This window comes from Hyalella azteca, unplaced genomic scaffold, assembly GCF_000764305.2.
Source record: "Hyalella azteca isolate HAZT.00-mixed unplaced genomic scaffold, Hazt_2.0.2 contig12774, whole genome shotgun sequence".
Lineage (NCBI taxonomy): Eukaryota > Metazoa > Arthropoda > Malacostraca > Amphipoda > Hyalellidae > Hyalella > Hyalella azteca.
The window spans coordinates 361052-378156 of NW_025942721.1; the positions used below are offsets into that span (position 1 = coordinate 361052).

At 38.2% G+C, this 17105-nt stretch overlaps 1 protein-coding gene across 1 annotated transcript in view; it reads left to right on the forward strand.

Annotated features, from left to right (window-relative positions):
• Nucleotides 1-3538: 3538 nt before the first annotated feature.
• LOC108675031 (nostrin) overlaps nt 3539-17105 on the forward strand; it is a 44969-nt gene continuing 31402 nt past the window's right edge. The window contains exon 1 of the mRNA XM_047883377.1: nt 3539-3754. Within this exon, the coding sequence (XP_047739333.1) occupies nt 3674-3754 (81 nt within the window). The 5' untranslated portion in view covers nt 3539-3673. The remainder of the gene's footprint in view (nt 3755-17105) is intronic.

The following is a 17105-nucleotide window of genomic DNA, read 5'->3' on the forward strand; positions in this document are numbered from 1 at the left end:
CGTAAATGACGATGTAGATGCGTGGGAAAATTCTGAGTCGATGCCAGCTATGTGGATGAGGATCGGTCTAAGCACCGAGCCCTGGGGCACTCTGCTTTTTACCCTTGCTTCTCTCGGTTTCGAATTTCCAATTGCGTCAATTTGTACTCAATCTGTAAGGAAGTTGTGGATCCACCCCAATAGGCTTCCTCCTGCTCCCAACAGCTTCAGCTTTCTGAAGAGCACCCAACGGTCAACTTTTTCAAAATTTTTAGCAAAGTTTAGGTATACTACGCCCACGCCAACTCTCTCTTCCAGTAAGGCCACAAAGCGGTGACGGCGCACCAATAACAGTGACAAACAGGAACAATTTCCCCGGAAACCAAGTTGTCCATTATTATACAGTTCAACCTCTTCCATAAAATGGACAAGCCTCCTGGCCACTACCTTCTCAAAAACCGTGATCACATGTGTGATCAAGGTCACCGGTCTGCAATGTTATGGGGTATGTCCCTCGAACCTCCTCTGTGGATTTGTCAGTCCCTCGAACCTCCTCTGTGGTTATCAGTCCCACTTTGAGACCCTCAGGAATAATTCCCTCCATCATCAAGGCTTTCCAGAGCATTGGGAGCGGAGCCTTCAGTGTGCCAACACACTTCTTCAACAGCACTGCCGGAATTCCATCGGGTCCTGGTGGTGAAAACGTCGCCGGTTCTTTAATTGATACTCATTTTCATATCATTTGGTCCAAACTCAATGTTCTCCAACCCCCTTCCGCCTGACGGCTCCTAGCTGGAGAACTTCGATATCATTATCCTGTCTTGAGGAGCTGGGGTAACTGAACACTGATTCAAATTGCGATCCCAGTAACTCACACATGCACTGGTCATCTTCACCAACGACATCGTTATCCTTCAGCGGGCTCACTCGTGTGAGTCGTGTCTTTATTTTAGCCTTGGACTGAGCGTATTTGAAGAAATACTTAGTGTTCTCTCTGATGGCCTCAACTGCTCGTTCCTAATTCTTCCGTCCTGTGCAAGTCCAGCAGCCTGCGTTTGGTTTCCTTGTGAAGCACTAAGTCACTGTCTCGGCAGATCAATAGTGGATTTAGCTATTTATTTATTCAATCGCGTGCGTTTTCTCATGATGATTTGTCGGTCTCCCGGAATGCTGCGAACTTTAAGGTCCGTTTTTCTCGGGGTATGACGCATATACACCTGTGCTAGTTCCTCACTCTTGTGTAAATTTCCGCTCAATTCCTCGCATGAAACTCTTCTCTCCAATCAGTTTAAGTTCAAGTTCATTTTAAATTGCTTTCCAATCCGTTCTTCGATGGTCGAAGTTCAGTCCTGCCAGTCCCTCTTGGGGTATAGAACTGGGCTGGGTTTCAATTCTAATTGTCATATCCACCATCACCAGGCGGTGGTCGGACAGTGAGGTCTCGCCAACCCGAACGTCAACCACCATTCCTTCATTATTTGTAAAGAAAATATAGAAGATATTGTGTTCCCTTGTCGGTAGCCGTACTCGCTGACTGGGCAAGTTTTCTGCAGCAAACTTCACTAGTTTGGTCTCTTGTCTTCCGTTGCGGTCACTTGATTTATTCATCGATTGTATTTTTCATGGAGTCTAGATTTATTACTAGGCTGGTCAGCATTTTGTCATAATAATATGAACGCTTTGTTGAGTGTTTTTTTTTGTTTGAAAAATATTTTTGAAATTGTCTTTGCATTATCTATGACAAGTACACTGCAAAAGCGTTTTCAGCTAATTACCCAAATAAAAAAAAAAAAATACACAATTCCGCTATAATTTTACCTCTAGCTTCAGGGCAGAATAGATTTTGATTAAATTATCGCAAATAACATAACCCTCTCTCGATATCATCATGATGCCTTACAATCAAGATTCCACATGGATTTTCCATAAACAACCAATGAAAAATGGAGATAACAATCGTTGGCTGCAATCGCTGTGGTTAATCGACCTCACCTCTGTGGAGTCAACCAATCTCACTAAAACAGTATAAGATTTTTTTAGCTCCACTATTAGTTTAAACTTTAACGGATTGCTGGGTGCGATCACTCATTATTACTTGCAGCGGAAGCTGATAAATCGCTTTAGTGTTTAGTCTGACGGACTCTGATTCTGGAGAAGCAGACTTTAGGTGAAGCTCTGATTCACCTCTCAGTGGCGTGCCAGCTGCTATATCGAGTGGGGGTGTGGTGCTCTCCTCATTGCATTGTTTTCATTCCGGACCTGTATTGAAGTGGCATTGTTACTGTGAAATTTGTGCAGTGAAAGTCTGTTTGTTGTAATGCAAAGTCTTTCTAAATCTATTTATAGGAATGAAATATTCATTGTGGTATTTAATTCTAGATGCTATCGAAATGATTTGAAAAGTGAGAGTTTGTAGACTGTGATGTATATGGAGTTTCTAAAATCCATTTTGCCTTCCCCATCTAGTGCTGTTGATATCATTGTACCTTTTCCACGTTCTTTTAAAGTTTTTTGCCAAGTTTCTTATAGTTATAATTAAATTTTCCTCGCTATCGATATTTGTTGTCGACATTTCAGCGAACTGTGGTCGAATATTTTCCAGCTTCTTGATCACTGAATTGAATGCTTGCAAAATCTATCAAAATCTAAAAAATTAAAAACCTATTCGTGTTAACAAATGTAATTCTCGCTCTCTAAATAGTCTAAGTTCTTTGTTTAAGTTTGTGTTAATTAGCCCGTAACAATTGTAGTTTTACGCCTAACGCAGCTGAATGATTTAAATCGTCATTTAGGCAGAAAGCGTTATCCATTAACATAACATACCCTCCATTGTGATGTACAAAGAGGTACTTGATGCTTTATTAAAGCTGCTAGTTAATATTTTAGTCACTGCACGTAGCAGTGACGAAAATTCCTAGTAAGTACGGGCAGTGACCTGCTATTACCTAAATGAAGCATCATTTGATTCAGCGACCAAAGTAATTTTACTCTTATTGTTGCAGGCCTTATATCATTTACACAGTGTAGATCAGTCACTATAATGAAACTGTGGTAGTAAACGAGGTTGTATTGACATAACGTAGTTTAGAAAACAATCCCTACCCATGCCAATCAATTTCCATACATGATATAGGCTTAGCAGCCCGTCTGCGCGTGTGTGCATAAAATGACATTTAGAGTGATGCCCATTGAAATGAGTGTTGTATCAAAAACTCTCCGAATTCGAATAAATTAAATGGATGTACTGTAGAAACTAGAAGTCCATAGCAATAAAAAAAACGAAACCAAGTGTATTTGTTTGTTATGAGAACATGAAACGCCAACATAATTAATTATAATTATTGAATTAACTCTGAAGCTGATTGTCCCATTGTTGCGTTGATCTTCCACTCGTCGAACACGGCACCGAGATCTTGATCGACTGCATACGTCCAGTGTTCAGTAGCAAGGCAGTGTGGGGACCGAGACGCTGCATCCTACCTAAGCTATTGAAGCGTACCTAACCTATTGAAGCGTGGGCAGAGACTTTCTCGACGTTTGTATGCTGGGTGCTCAAGCTCATATATTACGAGTTACAAAACAGGAATTAATGTAAGGAACGAGGGCATATCCCGCTTAACGAGGGAGTGCCACAAATTAATTACTTGGTTTAAGCAGTGTTATAAGTACTTAGAATTACTCACTCAATGTTTGTATGCTAAAAGCCTTGGCAGTTTCATCCAGCATGAAGCAGTTGCAGGTGCGCCAAAACTACAAATCCATCCGCAAGCAAAGGGTGAGTGACTGTCTTTGCTGTAAGATTAATAAGGTTTTAAACTGGTAATATTTTATTGTTTGCATTTGATTAAACGCGAGAAGATTATGAAGAAATTAACTGACGTGCGTCAAGTGTAAAATATGTATAATAGCCAACAGAAAAATTTTGGATTTTAATTGAATATTTTATCTGAAGGTTGAACGTATCATAAATCCTCTTCACTCCATAATTTTTCATAATCCTCCATAAGAGAACGACTGATCGCAATTTCGGCAGTCTGTATTGATAACCTATACCACTATATACACACCCATTTCTCCTGCGCAATTCTGTTCTACTGTGTTCCTGTTAAACACCCATTTCTCTGGTGCAAATCTAATGTGTAACAGGAACGTTCGATAGATAAGTGATCACGAAAAATTATGTGCCCGTAATTTCTTCGACATGATCAAAATAATTATTTATTTTGCGCGATCTGTCAGCTAAATATCCTGTTGTGTATAATTTTCTTTTGGATCACTCGCAGGTTCTTATCTTCGATAATAACGCTATGTACTAAATCTTAAATTAAATCGTGCATTAACCCTTGCCGGTCTGGATAGGTACAATTGTACTTGCACTCTGTACGATAATAATGTTGAAAAATTATTGATAATTTTACATTTTTGCTTTGATAATTTAGATTTCTGACAATGGTTTACAGATTTGTATGGCAGCAGCAGTAAATAAGAGACAAGCTACATTAATTAAACGTCATAAACTAGCCTTGTCTTGCTAGAATTTTGTAAAAAATGTTTCAGCCTATATGATGTGAAGTATGTTTTGTAATCGAGCTTTTGTTGTCAGTGAAGCTTACCGGTAAATTACCGTTTCAACGTGTTATTGTATAAATAAGATAAAATTCAAATATTCTCGTTGCTAAGTTGCTTGTTTTACCGCCGTAAAATGGTCTTTCCGGCATTTCAGTGCCCGGCCAGCACGTGAAAATGTTTTCCAATTTAACACAAAAAACTTGAAACATTAAAAAAATGGATTATTTGCACCGAGCGACCGGCCACCAGAACACCGGTCAGACGGTGTACAGGCGAGCAAATCTCGTCTACAGGCGAGCATGTCTCGTGTACAAGCGAGCATGTCTCGTGTACAGGCGAGCATGTCTCGTGTACAGGCGAGCATGTCTCGTGTACAGGCGAGCAAATCTCGTGTACAGGCGAGCATGTCTCGTGTACCGGCGAGCATGTCTCGTGTATAGGCGAGCAAATCTCGTGTACAGGCGAGCATGTCTCGTGTACAGGCGAGCATGTCTCGTGTACAGGCGAGCTATGAGGCGTGAGAATCCTCTTCAATCTGGCGCAGTTTGCCGTTATGCTCTCCGCTCTCGAGCTGCCGCGTACGTTCATAAACTCCCCTAATAATACTTGTATAAAACTGCTTCAATTAGAGTGAACTGGGTCATCGCTTACGATACTTCACTAACGATCTAAACGACTGTGTCAGCCTCTCGTACTTGAAATTAACGAAGAAAAATTAATTTTTCGTAGAAAATTCTATTTTCTCTCAGGTTTCCAATTACCACGGCAGAATTTACTTCACGAATAGTATTTTATATTTTTTAAGACAAGCATGCAGGAAAAACAAGCGATGCTCAGAATGTTGAGCGTGTTAAGCAGCAGGTTAACCTGGTGGATTCGACACAGACAGGTTAACCGCTCGATCGTCGTTGGGGTTTTACAGTGATAGCTGACTGATTAGTCCGGTAGTAAAGGTTAAATAGTCTTTTTCTGAGAAAAAGTCTTTGAAGTTAGAGGTGAAAGCATAGAATCATTGCAGAAAATTTAAAATTGAAATCTGTTCATCATAGGAGTAGATAATATATGATGGTATTCATAATACCAGGTTTCAAACAAATACTCTCAGTCTCTCACCCACCCACAACAACAGCATTCACACACACAACAATAGCATTCACATGCACACACGCAACAATTTATAGCATTAACACACTCACGCTCACAAATATATTAACACACTCACACATAACATACACGAACACAAAATCGGTTCCCAACCCTGCAGCTGGCATTTCGATGGGTTAGCTAATGAGGCAAACCAGTTAAAAAGAAATGATTTATGTGTGCTTCAAAAAGTAGTAAAGGATTGTGATGCTACTATTCAATTTACATTTAGTCAGGTTGAAATTACCATCCATGGAAATTTTCCGTTCAGTTTGATCCATTTACTTACATTTATTTTTACTCATATATTTGGTATATGTAAATAAAAACAATTTTAATCTTTCCCCAATTAAGCCCGATTTTTCCATTGAGATCCAATTCGTAAAGTTGTCCTCACTGGGTTAAGGCGCAGTCAATGTTATGGCGTGGGCTGCTGGAGCTGAGGTCGACTTCATCATGTCTCCGCAGGACTCGTTTTTGCTGGTCTCTTAATTTGAACGCTGCACGATCCTGCAACATAGTTATCCGTTTAGGGGAGATGAATTTAGTTGACCTCGTCGATGTTTTGCTAAAGCGCCTTTTCACTTTCGGGCATTAATATACAAAAATATTTTATTATCAGAGTTAATTCACTAAAATTTAAATGCAAAGTTACATAAAATTCCTCATTTCAAATTCTTTAGGTACGAATGTTAGAACAAAACAAATTTCACACTATAAATTGTGAAAATTATTACTTGCAAAATGACGTTGTGGGCGATTTATTCTGGTGGTAATTAGTTTGTTTCTGCTGAATTCGCTCGGATGAAGGAGAAATCCATTGCAACGTGGGCGAGTCAATCAGTCTTTGCGCAATAGTTTGTTGATGCTGAATGAATTAACTCGTAGGGAAATAGGTTTTGGCTCTGATTGATATACTATTGATTAAGTGTTTCATGCATCTGTCAGTTATTGGAATTTGTAATAAATATAAATGTTTAGCTTATAAACAAATTTTACAGAAGACAAATTCCTAAAAAATAATAATGAAATAATATTATTTTCACATTACAATACTTTTAAATAGACAATTAAATGCTTAAATGTAATCAGTGATACATTTTTTCACGTGTAATTAATTTGTCCTTCTAATTCATACCTTGATAACGAAAAAATATTGCATCATATCGTCAATACTCAAACGCGTGAGATTTCTCCAGGATCATGGAAAATTTCTCGTACACAGGCGAGTATGTTTAATGTGTTCAATACACTTGTTCAGTAAATGAATAATTTCTGAATCAATTGAATGATAGACGGCGTGGTCGCATTCCTAGGTAGCTTTGTTGATAACCAAGCAGAGTTGACGCAGTCCGCGCGTTAATTTAAGAGATCCTCTTAACAGACCATGAAAAAGGCCCACTTATGTTGCAGTTTTTACGAACCTCATGTTGATGTTATCCAATAATCAACAGTGCAGTGAATAGGGCTTACATTTCTGGAGCAAATTATTCATAGGTTGCAGTCCGCGTTATTATATTTTTCCGAAAAAAAACTTGAACTGCTCGTCGTCGTCTCCCAAAGCGGCCCTCAAGGAGACGTCGGAGGGTCGCCCAAGTTCTACGCGTGGGTCGCCCTATCTAATTTAAACGCCTCGATATTTGGCTAGAGCGGAGCAGCTGATATGTGAAGCCAGTCCAACGAGTAGCATAGGTTTCGAGCAGAAAACAAGCTCTTTTGAAACATTGAAAATAATTTAATTTGCGAGCATGACGGCATTCGTCTAGATCTTTTCACCTTGCAGAAATTCATTTGTCGGCCAGGGAATTTCAAATTTTAATAGCATATTGCACATGTGGCGGTTCTATTCAAGAATAATCAGTAAATGAATGACTTGGTAATAAGTTTTTGGTGACTGGTAATTTTTTGGAATTCCGTTGTTATTGATCTGACCTTCCCCGAAGAAAACGTAACGAAACAGCTAACTGCTGGCCTCATGATTCTCAATCTTTATCGCCTGACCTCTTAATTTCAAGTGTGTTTGAACTTGTCCAACTGTCCGCATGGATTCTCATAGCTCTGACAAAACCTTGTGAGGCACATCAAAGACAAGTTCTTATACAAAATGCTTACCATTACATATGTTGAATATTTGCTCATTTTTATCCAAATGATTATCGTAAGAATATTATGACGTCTGGTCGGTCTCACCAAGCATACCCAGTTGGAAGAACCAGTTTTTGACTTCTATACTGGACCTTCAACTTTGACCCGCTCAGGCAAACTTTCCAAGTTTCTAGACTCGGTCAAACGATGGCGTTTCGTAATTATAGTCCCTCCATTTCTTTTAGCGATTTATTTGATGCCCGTGTCTCATTTTTATATTTTCTGTGTTAACTAACCCTGCCGTCTTACAACTTTTTTCTCTGATGAAATTCGCAATCGAATTCACTTTTTTTGGCGTCCGGGCTTTCCTCTTCACTACGTTACATTAGAGCCATGTACGTGTTGCCTCAGCCTCAACTATTGTGCTGATTTTCTCGATAGATTTCAGATTTTTCATGTGCCCCGCTTATAAATTGTTTGATACATAATTAACCACTCATCTTTGTTGGATTGATGGTAAATAATTATCGTTTAAAATTTTCGGCAATTTGCCACGAATTATTTTTTCATTGCCTGTTTCCCCTATTAGCTTACAGCCTTACACTAATAAACAATTAAATTCTTACCACATAGTATGCACTTTTTCTATTTCCTTCGCATATCCTCGGTAACTAAGGAAGATAATTTAGAAATCCTTACCTTTTTTATTGAAATAAGCTTTAGAGAGAACATAGGTGACCCTTCGTAATGTTTTTATTGGCCAGCGTCTTCTTGAAGCGTCTTCACATTCACCTCTAGTCGGATTCGTTATTTAAACGCAAAAACCCATCCCATGTTTTCCAATGAGACTGAAATGAACACATCAAGCATGCGTAGAAAAACGTGGAAGATGAGCGAAAAAGATACACGCAGGCTAAATGTGTAGAAGAAATTGGTTTCTTTTCTTGTTCTTTCGATAGACGCGAGCAGCGATCGTCTAGCGACTGGCCGCTGTATAGGGAGCAAAAATGGACGTAAACGCACCGAGTGAAATGGCAGCGACATGGCGCGATTGCGCAGAAAGCGATCCTCGTAAGAGCCCTTGCAAAATAAAGTCTTCTTGCAGAAAGTTTTGTGTGAACTTTGAATGTCGAATTCCAGAACCGCGTTGCGTGCTTCTGTTTGTAAATCAGAGCTCATTTAAGTAGATTATTAAATGTTTGTTTTAGTGAAAACATCATTTTCGAAACATTTTTAACATTCATTGGTTAAACACTAGATCTATTTAATCTATGATTTTATCCTACTCATAATGAATCTTTTAAGCCTTTTTAACAACGTCATGATGGGGACTTTTCTAATGATAGACTTCTCATATGACGTGAACGTTCACACACGCGTTTTATTCGCTCAATTGTGATCATCTTCCACGTAAAGATACGTAACTATTTCCTAGCTGCTGACTTCAGGTAATAAGTTGCTCGAAATACCTAAAACATAATCTAAAAATCAGCTTTATAATCTAAATTATAATCTAATAACATGCATCAACCTCTTGCATGTTATTAGTCATAGGTTAAAAATTATCCTAACCAGAAGAATATTTATTGTGATTGTTTATTGTACAGTATAAGCTGCTGTTGAGAATATTATTGGGAGAGAGCATGCCTGTTATAAGCTGTGAACATCAGTAGACCTCTCGTCGGAATTTTATATGTGGAAATTATGATTGCGGTATCTGATACAGCTTATATCCCGTCAAGGCTTTATACCGAGTGTGATATAATAACGAACAATCTAGTTCCGTTATTGGAGTTACCTGAGCCTCTGTGGGATCTTGCACGAGCGATAACTGTGCAATGAGAGAGTATCTTGCACGACCGATAACTGAGCAATGAGAGAGTACCTTGCACTAGCGATAACTGTGCAATAAATGAGTAAATTGCACGAGCGATAACTTTGCAATGAAAGAGTTTCTTTCAAGTGCAGTAACTGTGCAATGAGAGTTTCTTTCAAGTACATTAACTGTGAAGTGAGAGAGTATCTTGCTCTAACAATCACTGTTCAATGAGAGAGTTGTGTAGCCACTGTTTTGACTGCGTATTTAGAGCTGTTGTTGCACTTGCTTTCTTTTTCGTGTGGCACTTGCCGTTTACTGATGCTACTTCCGAAACCAAGCTGTAGCCTATTCATGTAAAGTCTCAAATTGTGACTTCTTATGTGTTCCTGTCTCTGACCAGACTCATTTCTAATCATATGATTGATATTTTACTCCGCTATAAGTCGGTGAAGTTAACTTTTCGCTTAAAAGAAGTCAGTGATTGCATTGTACATTTTCCCGAGATGTATTCAAGCCAACATTGTTTCACAAAATGTTCAAAAAATCAAGTTTATTGAATTAAGATATTTTTTATTTTTTGTTAATAAACTTGGATATTTCAATGTCCTTCATTGATTGCAACAGCAGAAGTTATCGCGGAGTTCAGTTGGCTCTTGTCATGCACGGACTCGAAATTATGTACGCATCTCTATTCCATATGTCAATGCCTACAATCTAAATTTCAATACAAGCCGGACAGACATCATTGTTGATCTTGTAATTTCCTTCATTGTAAAAAATGTATGATGTCAGAAAGAGTTTTCGAGATTGTCGACCCTGAGCATGAGATTGCATTCCCGAGTTTCCCATTCGGAGAGCATTTTACCTTAGCGGTTGCGGTTGTTAAGGCGAAGATACGTGATCTCGAGAAAGCCACAGGAAAGGATTTTTTGAAACATATTTCTTGAAAAATAGTGGTTGATAGCTTGTCTTTAAATTATAAAGTAGTTTACACAAATTCTTGCAAGGATTTTTTACGCCCAGCGAATATTGTTGATAAAAGATTTTTGAGTGCGTTACTTTCCGATATTTTCTAATCGGTCTTATAAATTATTGCACTGTCTATGAATATAAATAATTAAGGGTCGTTAGTTGGGCTGCGTGCGGCACCGAGACACCTTGCGCCGTGTATGCATGCGCGTCGCACGGTATCGATCTAATATAGGTATAGTATACATGTATAGTATACCTATACATGTATAGTATACCTATACATGTATACTATATACGCTTCATTGAGGCTGGCAGGCGTCATCGCCGTTGATACGCCCACATCGTCGCCCAGATTCGGGCAGCGCTTGGCCTTCAGATATTTGCTTATTAGTATCAGAGACTATAATAGGATGAATTATTATAACAACACCATGTTGGTTTTACTTTTGACTTCGCTTCTTAAACAAATAACATTTTCTTAAAATATAATTACGAGTGTTATCCATTCAATTTTCTACAATTGAAAATTGGAATACATAATCGCGTTTTGCCCATGTGGAAGAACTCTAGTTGATTGTTTACGAGAAAGATACGCGAAGAGTAATTAATTAATTAATTAATTAATTTTAATATTCAAAAGAATAGTAAAATTATGAGATTTCAGATTTTCATATTATTAGTTCAGGTTAGAAATGTAATTTAGTCTCAGATGAATCTGGGCTGTTGGAAACATTTTCGTTCATCAGCATGAACTGTTCATCCTACATCTCGTCAATTTCACTTCTGTTGACCTTATAGTAAACATTGAAACATTAGCCACATGCAGACAATGAATTAAGATTAGCATTATATCACGATTGGAAGTTACACAAATTCACGTTCTATCTCTATTTCTCAATCTCAAATGCTTGCAAGCCATCGACTTGATCCCGTCGTCTATCAAAAGCCGAGTCAAGCCTTATTTTTGTCCTTCTCAACTCATTATATTTTTTGCCTCGTATATCGCTCTTTAAAAAGGAAGTGTTACTAATTCCTTCGACGATCGAAATTCGGTGGTGAAAAATCGAGTCTCATGATTGCATTTGCCGGAGTTGTATAAAAACCGAACAAGTATTCACAGTACGATTCACAGTTTGGAAATTACCTTATAGAAATTGTGGTTCCTGTATCATAAGTGTTACTGACGCAAGAACTCTTGTTCTAATTTCTTTTATACGGGGTTTTGCTGCAGTTTCTCCCCTCGACCGTTATGTCTCCTAACGCTACCTGTAACAAACAGGCACTGAGATACGAATAGCATCTGAAGAAGTTTCATGCATACATAGAGAAAGAATTGAATAAAGCTAGAGACTTTCTCCCAAATTCTTCTCCAGAAAAATTGAGGTCGCTCTTGTCACGATCTATTCCGGCTGTGGAACTCTGGTCATGAGCGCCTAGGTTTTGTTTTTGTGTGCTACCGCTCCCGTGATGCATATGAAATAATTGTGTGTAAATTGATTGTTCAGAGAAACGATTGATTTATTTTCATATGTAGTAGTAATGGAAGTCATTTTCCCGACTGTATTATACCATGAATTTTTATCACTATTGCGATGTTAATACGTAGCGACTAAATGAGTTCCGTTTAGCTTGTTTTGCATCTGGGGTTAATAGCGATAGCTTCATAATGAAATTAAAACTTCGTGTATGGTGTTTAGAATCCATGCAGCCTCTAATCCCTGTATGACTGTTCCTATTCGCTTATAATTAAGACATGCAATTGTTGTAATTAGCATCAACCTCCCGATGACCTTGACTCCATCATTCGTCTCTTCGTCATCGCATCTTTGTCATGACGAGCGATCGACGGTCGACCGTACAGCTCCCATGCGCGGGACTGATCACTTGAATTGAGCTACTTGACACTCCTTGAGCCACGCAATTATGAAAACTTAATCGAACCCTTGACTCATGTTAACTTACTTTCGATCATTCTTATTTTGCAGATGATCGTTCGTAATCAATTCATTTATACGCATTCATTATCTGGTACACTCTACATTTGGAGCTTGGTCATCTTGAATCAGTTGATTGAACTTATTCCGAGATTATTAACATAAGGTTTTGGCTGTTCCACGATGTAAATTGTGAGCACGGAATATGTATTTTCAATTTTTTTGCTTGATTATCAATTTCAATCTTTAAATCTATCAGTTTCAAACTTGATCGGATTTAGGAATACAAACCAACTTTAAAAAATTTGTCGTCAAGGATATTCAAGGGAATGTGTAAAATGATTGGAATAAACTTGAAACAAACAGCGTAATGTGGTACCCGATGAGTTCTTGAAGTGCCCGAGGAATTGTTGCTATGTTTTCAAACAGGAAAAAAGCACTTCTTCGATATGAGCTGCTTTCAAGGACTGTTTACTTAGGGGCTCAGTTTGTTCCTGTTTAGAGATGTGCGCAGTATTCTCCTGTACACTTAAAAAACAAGAGTTGAATACTGATAAGTGCAGAAGATAACCTGAATCCTGTCATAATAATAAGTTTTAAATTAAATAATCCCGATCGAAATGTTTACGGTAAGGTTACGATCATCACCAGGTAACTTACAACTAAAATACGAGCTTGAGGGCGGATTTTACCGTAGCAGAGATGCTCGCCAATCATAAACGTCATAGGCCAATCATATGGCATTAGCCAATCGTGGCATTAGCCAATCACTTCACTGAATCAAAGCTAAACTCTTCAAGTACGAAATTGAGTGAGCAGTTAGTGTCAGCATACAAATTGACATGAACTTGAATTACGCAAAAACTAGCTACGTTATTTGGTGGCAAGCCTAATGCTAGAAGCGTTCATAGTATTTTTTTGCTATCAATTTCCATTTAGATAAGAATGTTAAAATTATTACTTGACAAATCACTAGCAAAAGTCGATTATTTTATTTAATTTATGATGGTTTCTATGCTACTGATCGACATGCATCCATGCTGAATTCGAGGACATGGCAGCAATGTATCAACAGCTATTGCGTGTCCAGAAAAATTGCGTAGCGTACGTGCGTTAATCTTGCGATGTCGCCGCTCCTTGAGAGGTATCGTTATTTTTAAGCCATCGAAGACGTGTGACTCTGCACCATTTTACTATTTTTAATGCGAGCGAGAAGCAACCACTAACCAATTTATTGTAGTTCCTTTTGTCAGTTCTTCTATATTGCATAAAATATTTTTATGGGCTGCGTGAAAATTAAACTCCAGAAGTTATTATTTCCTCTTTTTTAGAACTTAAATTCGCATTTATGTGATCATCGGCTTCTTATTTACGCACTTATGCTCTGCAGTATTTTCATATTTTTCCCTCAGCGTATGGCTTCCAGTTCTACCGTTTACATATTCCGAAATTTCTCTTAGAAGTTTTTACTGCTTCAACTTCGCCCTTAATGATTCGCCCACGTCCAGCGTGTAGAGGCTTGCTGTCTCGATCGTGAGTGTTGTCTTTGATCGCTCCAGTATGTAATAAATGGCGTCTTTTATTTCGAATATTTTATACTTGCACATTTTGGATATAGTATATGAATCTCGTTGATATATTAACATTGCTTTCATTCAGTTGGCATTGCATAAATGCAGTATAATAAATTGTATTCAATAATGATGAGAGGAATCTTCTTTACCTAAGCCCTTGGATTTCTTATGGGAACTGCTGCTTTGGATATAAGAAGTTTAGGGATATGGCTCCCTGTTTGCGAAGATCGTATCTTAGTCGAGTGAAGACGAGGATACAAATGTTGATTTTATGTTGAATTTCTGAGATATTATTCAGTACGAACTATTTAATAACAACCCACCAATTACTGTTAGCCTCTATTTTGTTAAATTTTGTCGTTAGAAGGTTGTCCCTAGTGAGGAAACGCCTCACCTATCACGACACCCATACGAAGTCGTCTGAGAGAGACAATTTTCGAAGGTTTTTACAGGGACTTAAGATTAGATTTTGCCACCATATTGTGATCGTGTTGCTCTTTTTAATATTGAATTATATTGAAATTGGTTAAATTCTTATTCGAGTGCAAACTCTTTCGAACTTTTAATCTATTGGAGGAAATAAGGTTCTTGAGGCATTTAATCCGGCTTAGCAGGCAAAAGAGATATGTACCTAATCACTTACTTTTTTCTTTCTAATTTTGATCTTGTTTTCAGGCCGACCAGACATGAGGAGAAACTGCATTAACTTCATTGCAAGTCTGCTATGAAGATAACACTTTTCATTAGTCAGGCGACATAGTTTTCCACAATAAACGAGACTCTGGAATGTCTTATCGAATTTTTTCAGCAGGTAAAACTATTTCTGTCGGAAAAGTCGATGAATAATTTTGTATTGGTTACGGTCGCCATCTGAAACTCGTTTTTCTTGTCCAAAAAACATGATTGCTAAAACGTGCAGGAGGAGGTTGGCTTAGGACGTGCGACTGACGGTGTCATCTTTCTAGCACATTTTTTAATTTAAGGAAAAAAATGCCCTATTGTGCTCATCATGTCCGTCCGTCCGTCCGTCCGCGACTTAACGTTTTCGTCGACGAGGAAATGCGCTCTCTGTCACTCACTGCAGTGAGTACTGAATTATATTTTTTTATGTTTGCCGCTATTCGTAGCCGTGACTGATGTGGGACGTGATACCTATGATAATGATTGTTTGATGCTTGATAATTTGTTTGGGTGTTCTAGAAATCGGCTTTATGTTACAGCTAGAAAAAAAAGGTATAAAGAACATCTTACTTCTTAATCCAATGTTCTGGTCTAAACTAGAATTTCAAAATATTAAGCTTTAATGGTCTCAATGAACACTTGCCATGCTTATCCAATTCGTTCCTAAACAAAGCATTTTTATTCAGGTATTTCAATGGAAAACATAATTTAGGAGGAACTAGTACAGTTGATGGAAGTGCTGTGTAGCTCCAGCCTCCACCGTTAGGCGCTAAGCTTGTTCCTGGAACCGATCGTCTGATGTGGAAGAAATGGCTTCGTAAAAATCGCCATGCAAATTACATTGTTGCGTGCTAACCCTCACGCGGTCTCAGTGACGCAGACTAATCCCGACACAGCCACGCACGATTGCATTGAAGAACTTTAGGCCGAAATAGATGGCATAGTTCTTAATTTTTTGCTGCATATTTTTAGCGCATTTTCTCATTTATGAAAAAATGCACTATTGTGCTCGCCATGTCCGTCTATCTGTCTGTCTGTCCGTCTGTCCGTCCGTGACCTCAAGTTTTCGTCGACGAGAAAATGCGCTCTCTGTCATATTTTTTTAGACTGTGTCACGAGATTTTTTGGGCTTGACCCCACTAGGCGCAGCGAGAAATGTATAATATGTTTCAGCGGTTGGCTCTTATCTACACAGTGCACAATTGCAGGTGTGACTGCAACTGTGCAGGAGTGATCCAATTGATAGCGTTGCTAGTCCTACTCACTTTGTGATCGGTCAGCCTCACATGACCCCATCAACAATTCGTTTTACGCACGACTGAAATTGTTGGACCGTAGCGTTCGTGCGCCTGCGCGAAGTGTGGAAAACGATGAGTGCTTTAAAGCTCGAAAACTTTTTCTATCCTCAAGCGTAAAGGGTGTGACGGTTCCGTCATTAAATTATTCCTTATAACAATCAATTTTAAGGTAATTTTGAAGGAATCTATTTTGACAATCATTTGTGCCTTATTTTGCGCGGTCGAGAGAGCGTTATTGTTAAAAAGAGTAAACTGCATGACATCGAAGCAATGAAACGCATTGAAAACTTTAAATACTGACCGCTCTGAGTATAAATGTGAGTTCTTCACTCCCTATTTACCGTCTCACATTAAACTACGAATCAGGGAACGATAAGAGAATGCAAAACACTTCAGTCTGCTTTAGTCAGCGTTAATTACTCAGGAAGCTCAATAATATATGATATTTGCAGACACCTTACCAAAATAAAAAAAATTGCTCCATTCAAACCAAGCAAATAAAATAGTGGTGATTTTTTTTAAATTGAAAAATTACGCGTAAAGCAAACAATTGCCTTACAATATGTCGATTCAGCAACTTGCGGCATGATATGAGTGTTCTGCTGACAGTCCAGTCAGAGCTTTGTAGTGGTCTCCTAGCTGTTTATCATAATTGAAATGCATTAGAAATAATCACATACATTTAATGTTTTATTATATTAGGTTGAAGAGGCTTTGTATAGTTACGCGTTTTTACGTGGTATTAAAAGAAAAAATAAACCACAATCATCGAACAATTTAATGCGGATTTCTGACAATACTTATGCTCTCAATCCTTCCAGTTCCTTTCAGTGCGGCCAACAGTAACTTAAACGATATTTTTGCAAAAGATTAAATTTAAATATTTTCCTAAGTGAAATATATTTTGCTTAGGATTAGCTCAAGCTGAGATTTAATTTTATATAACTGGTTTCAATTGTTGCAATCCTCTCCATGCAAAGAAATAATTAGAATTTTAACCGTAGAATGAATAAGGAAATCTTTTCACCACATCTTTGTAAGCTCGTCAGCA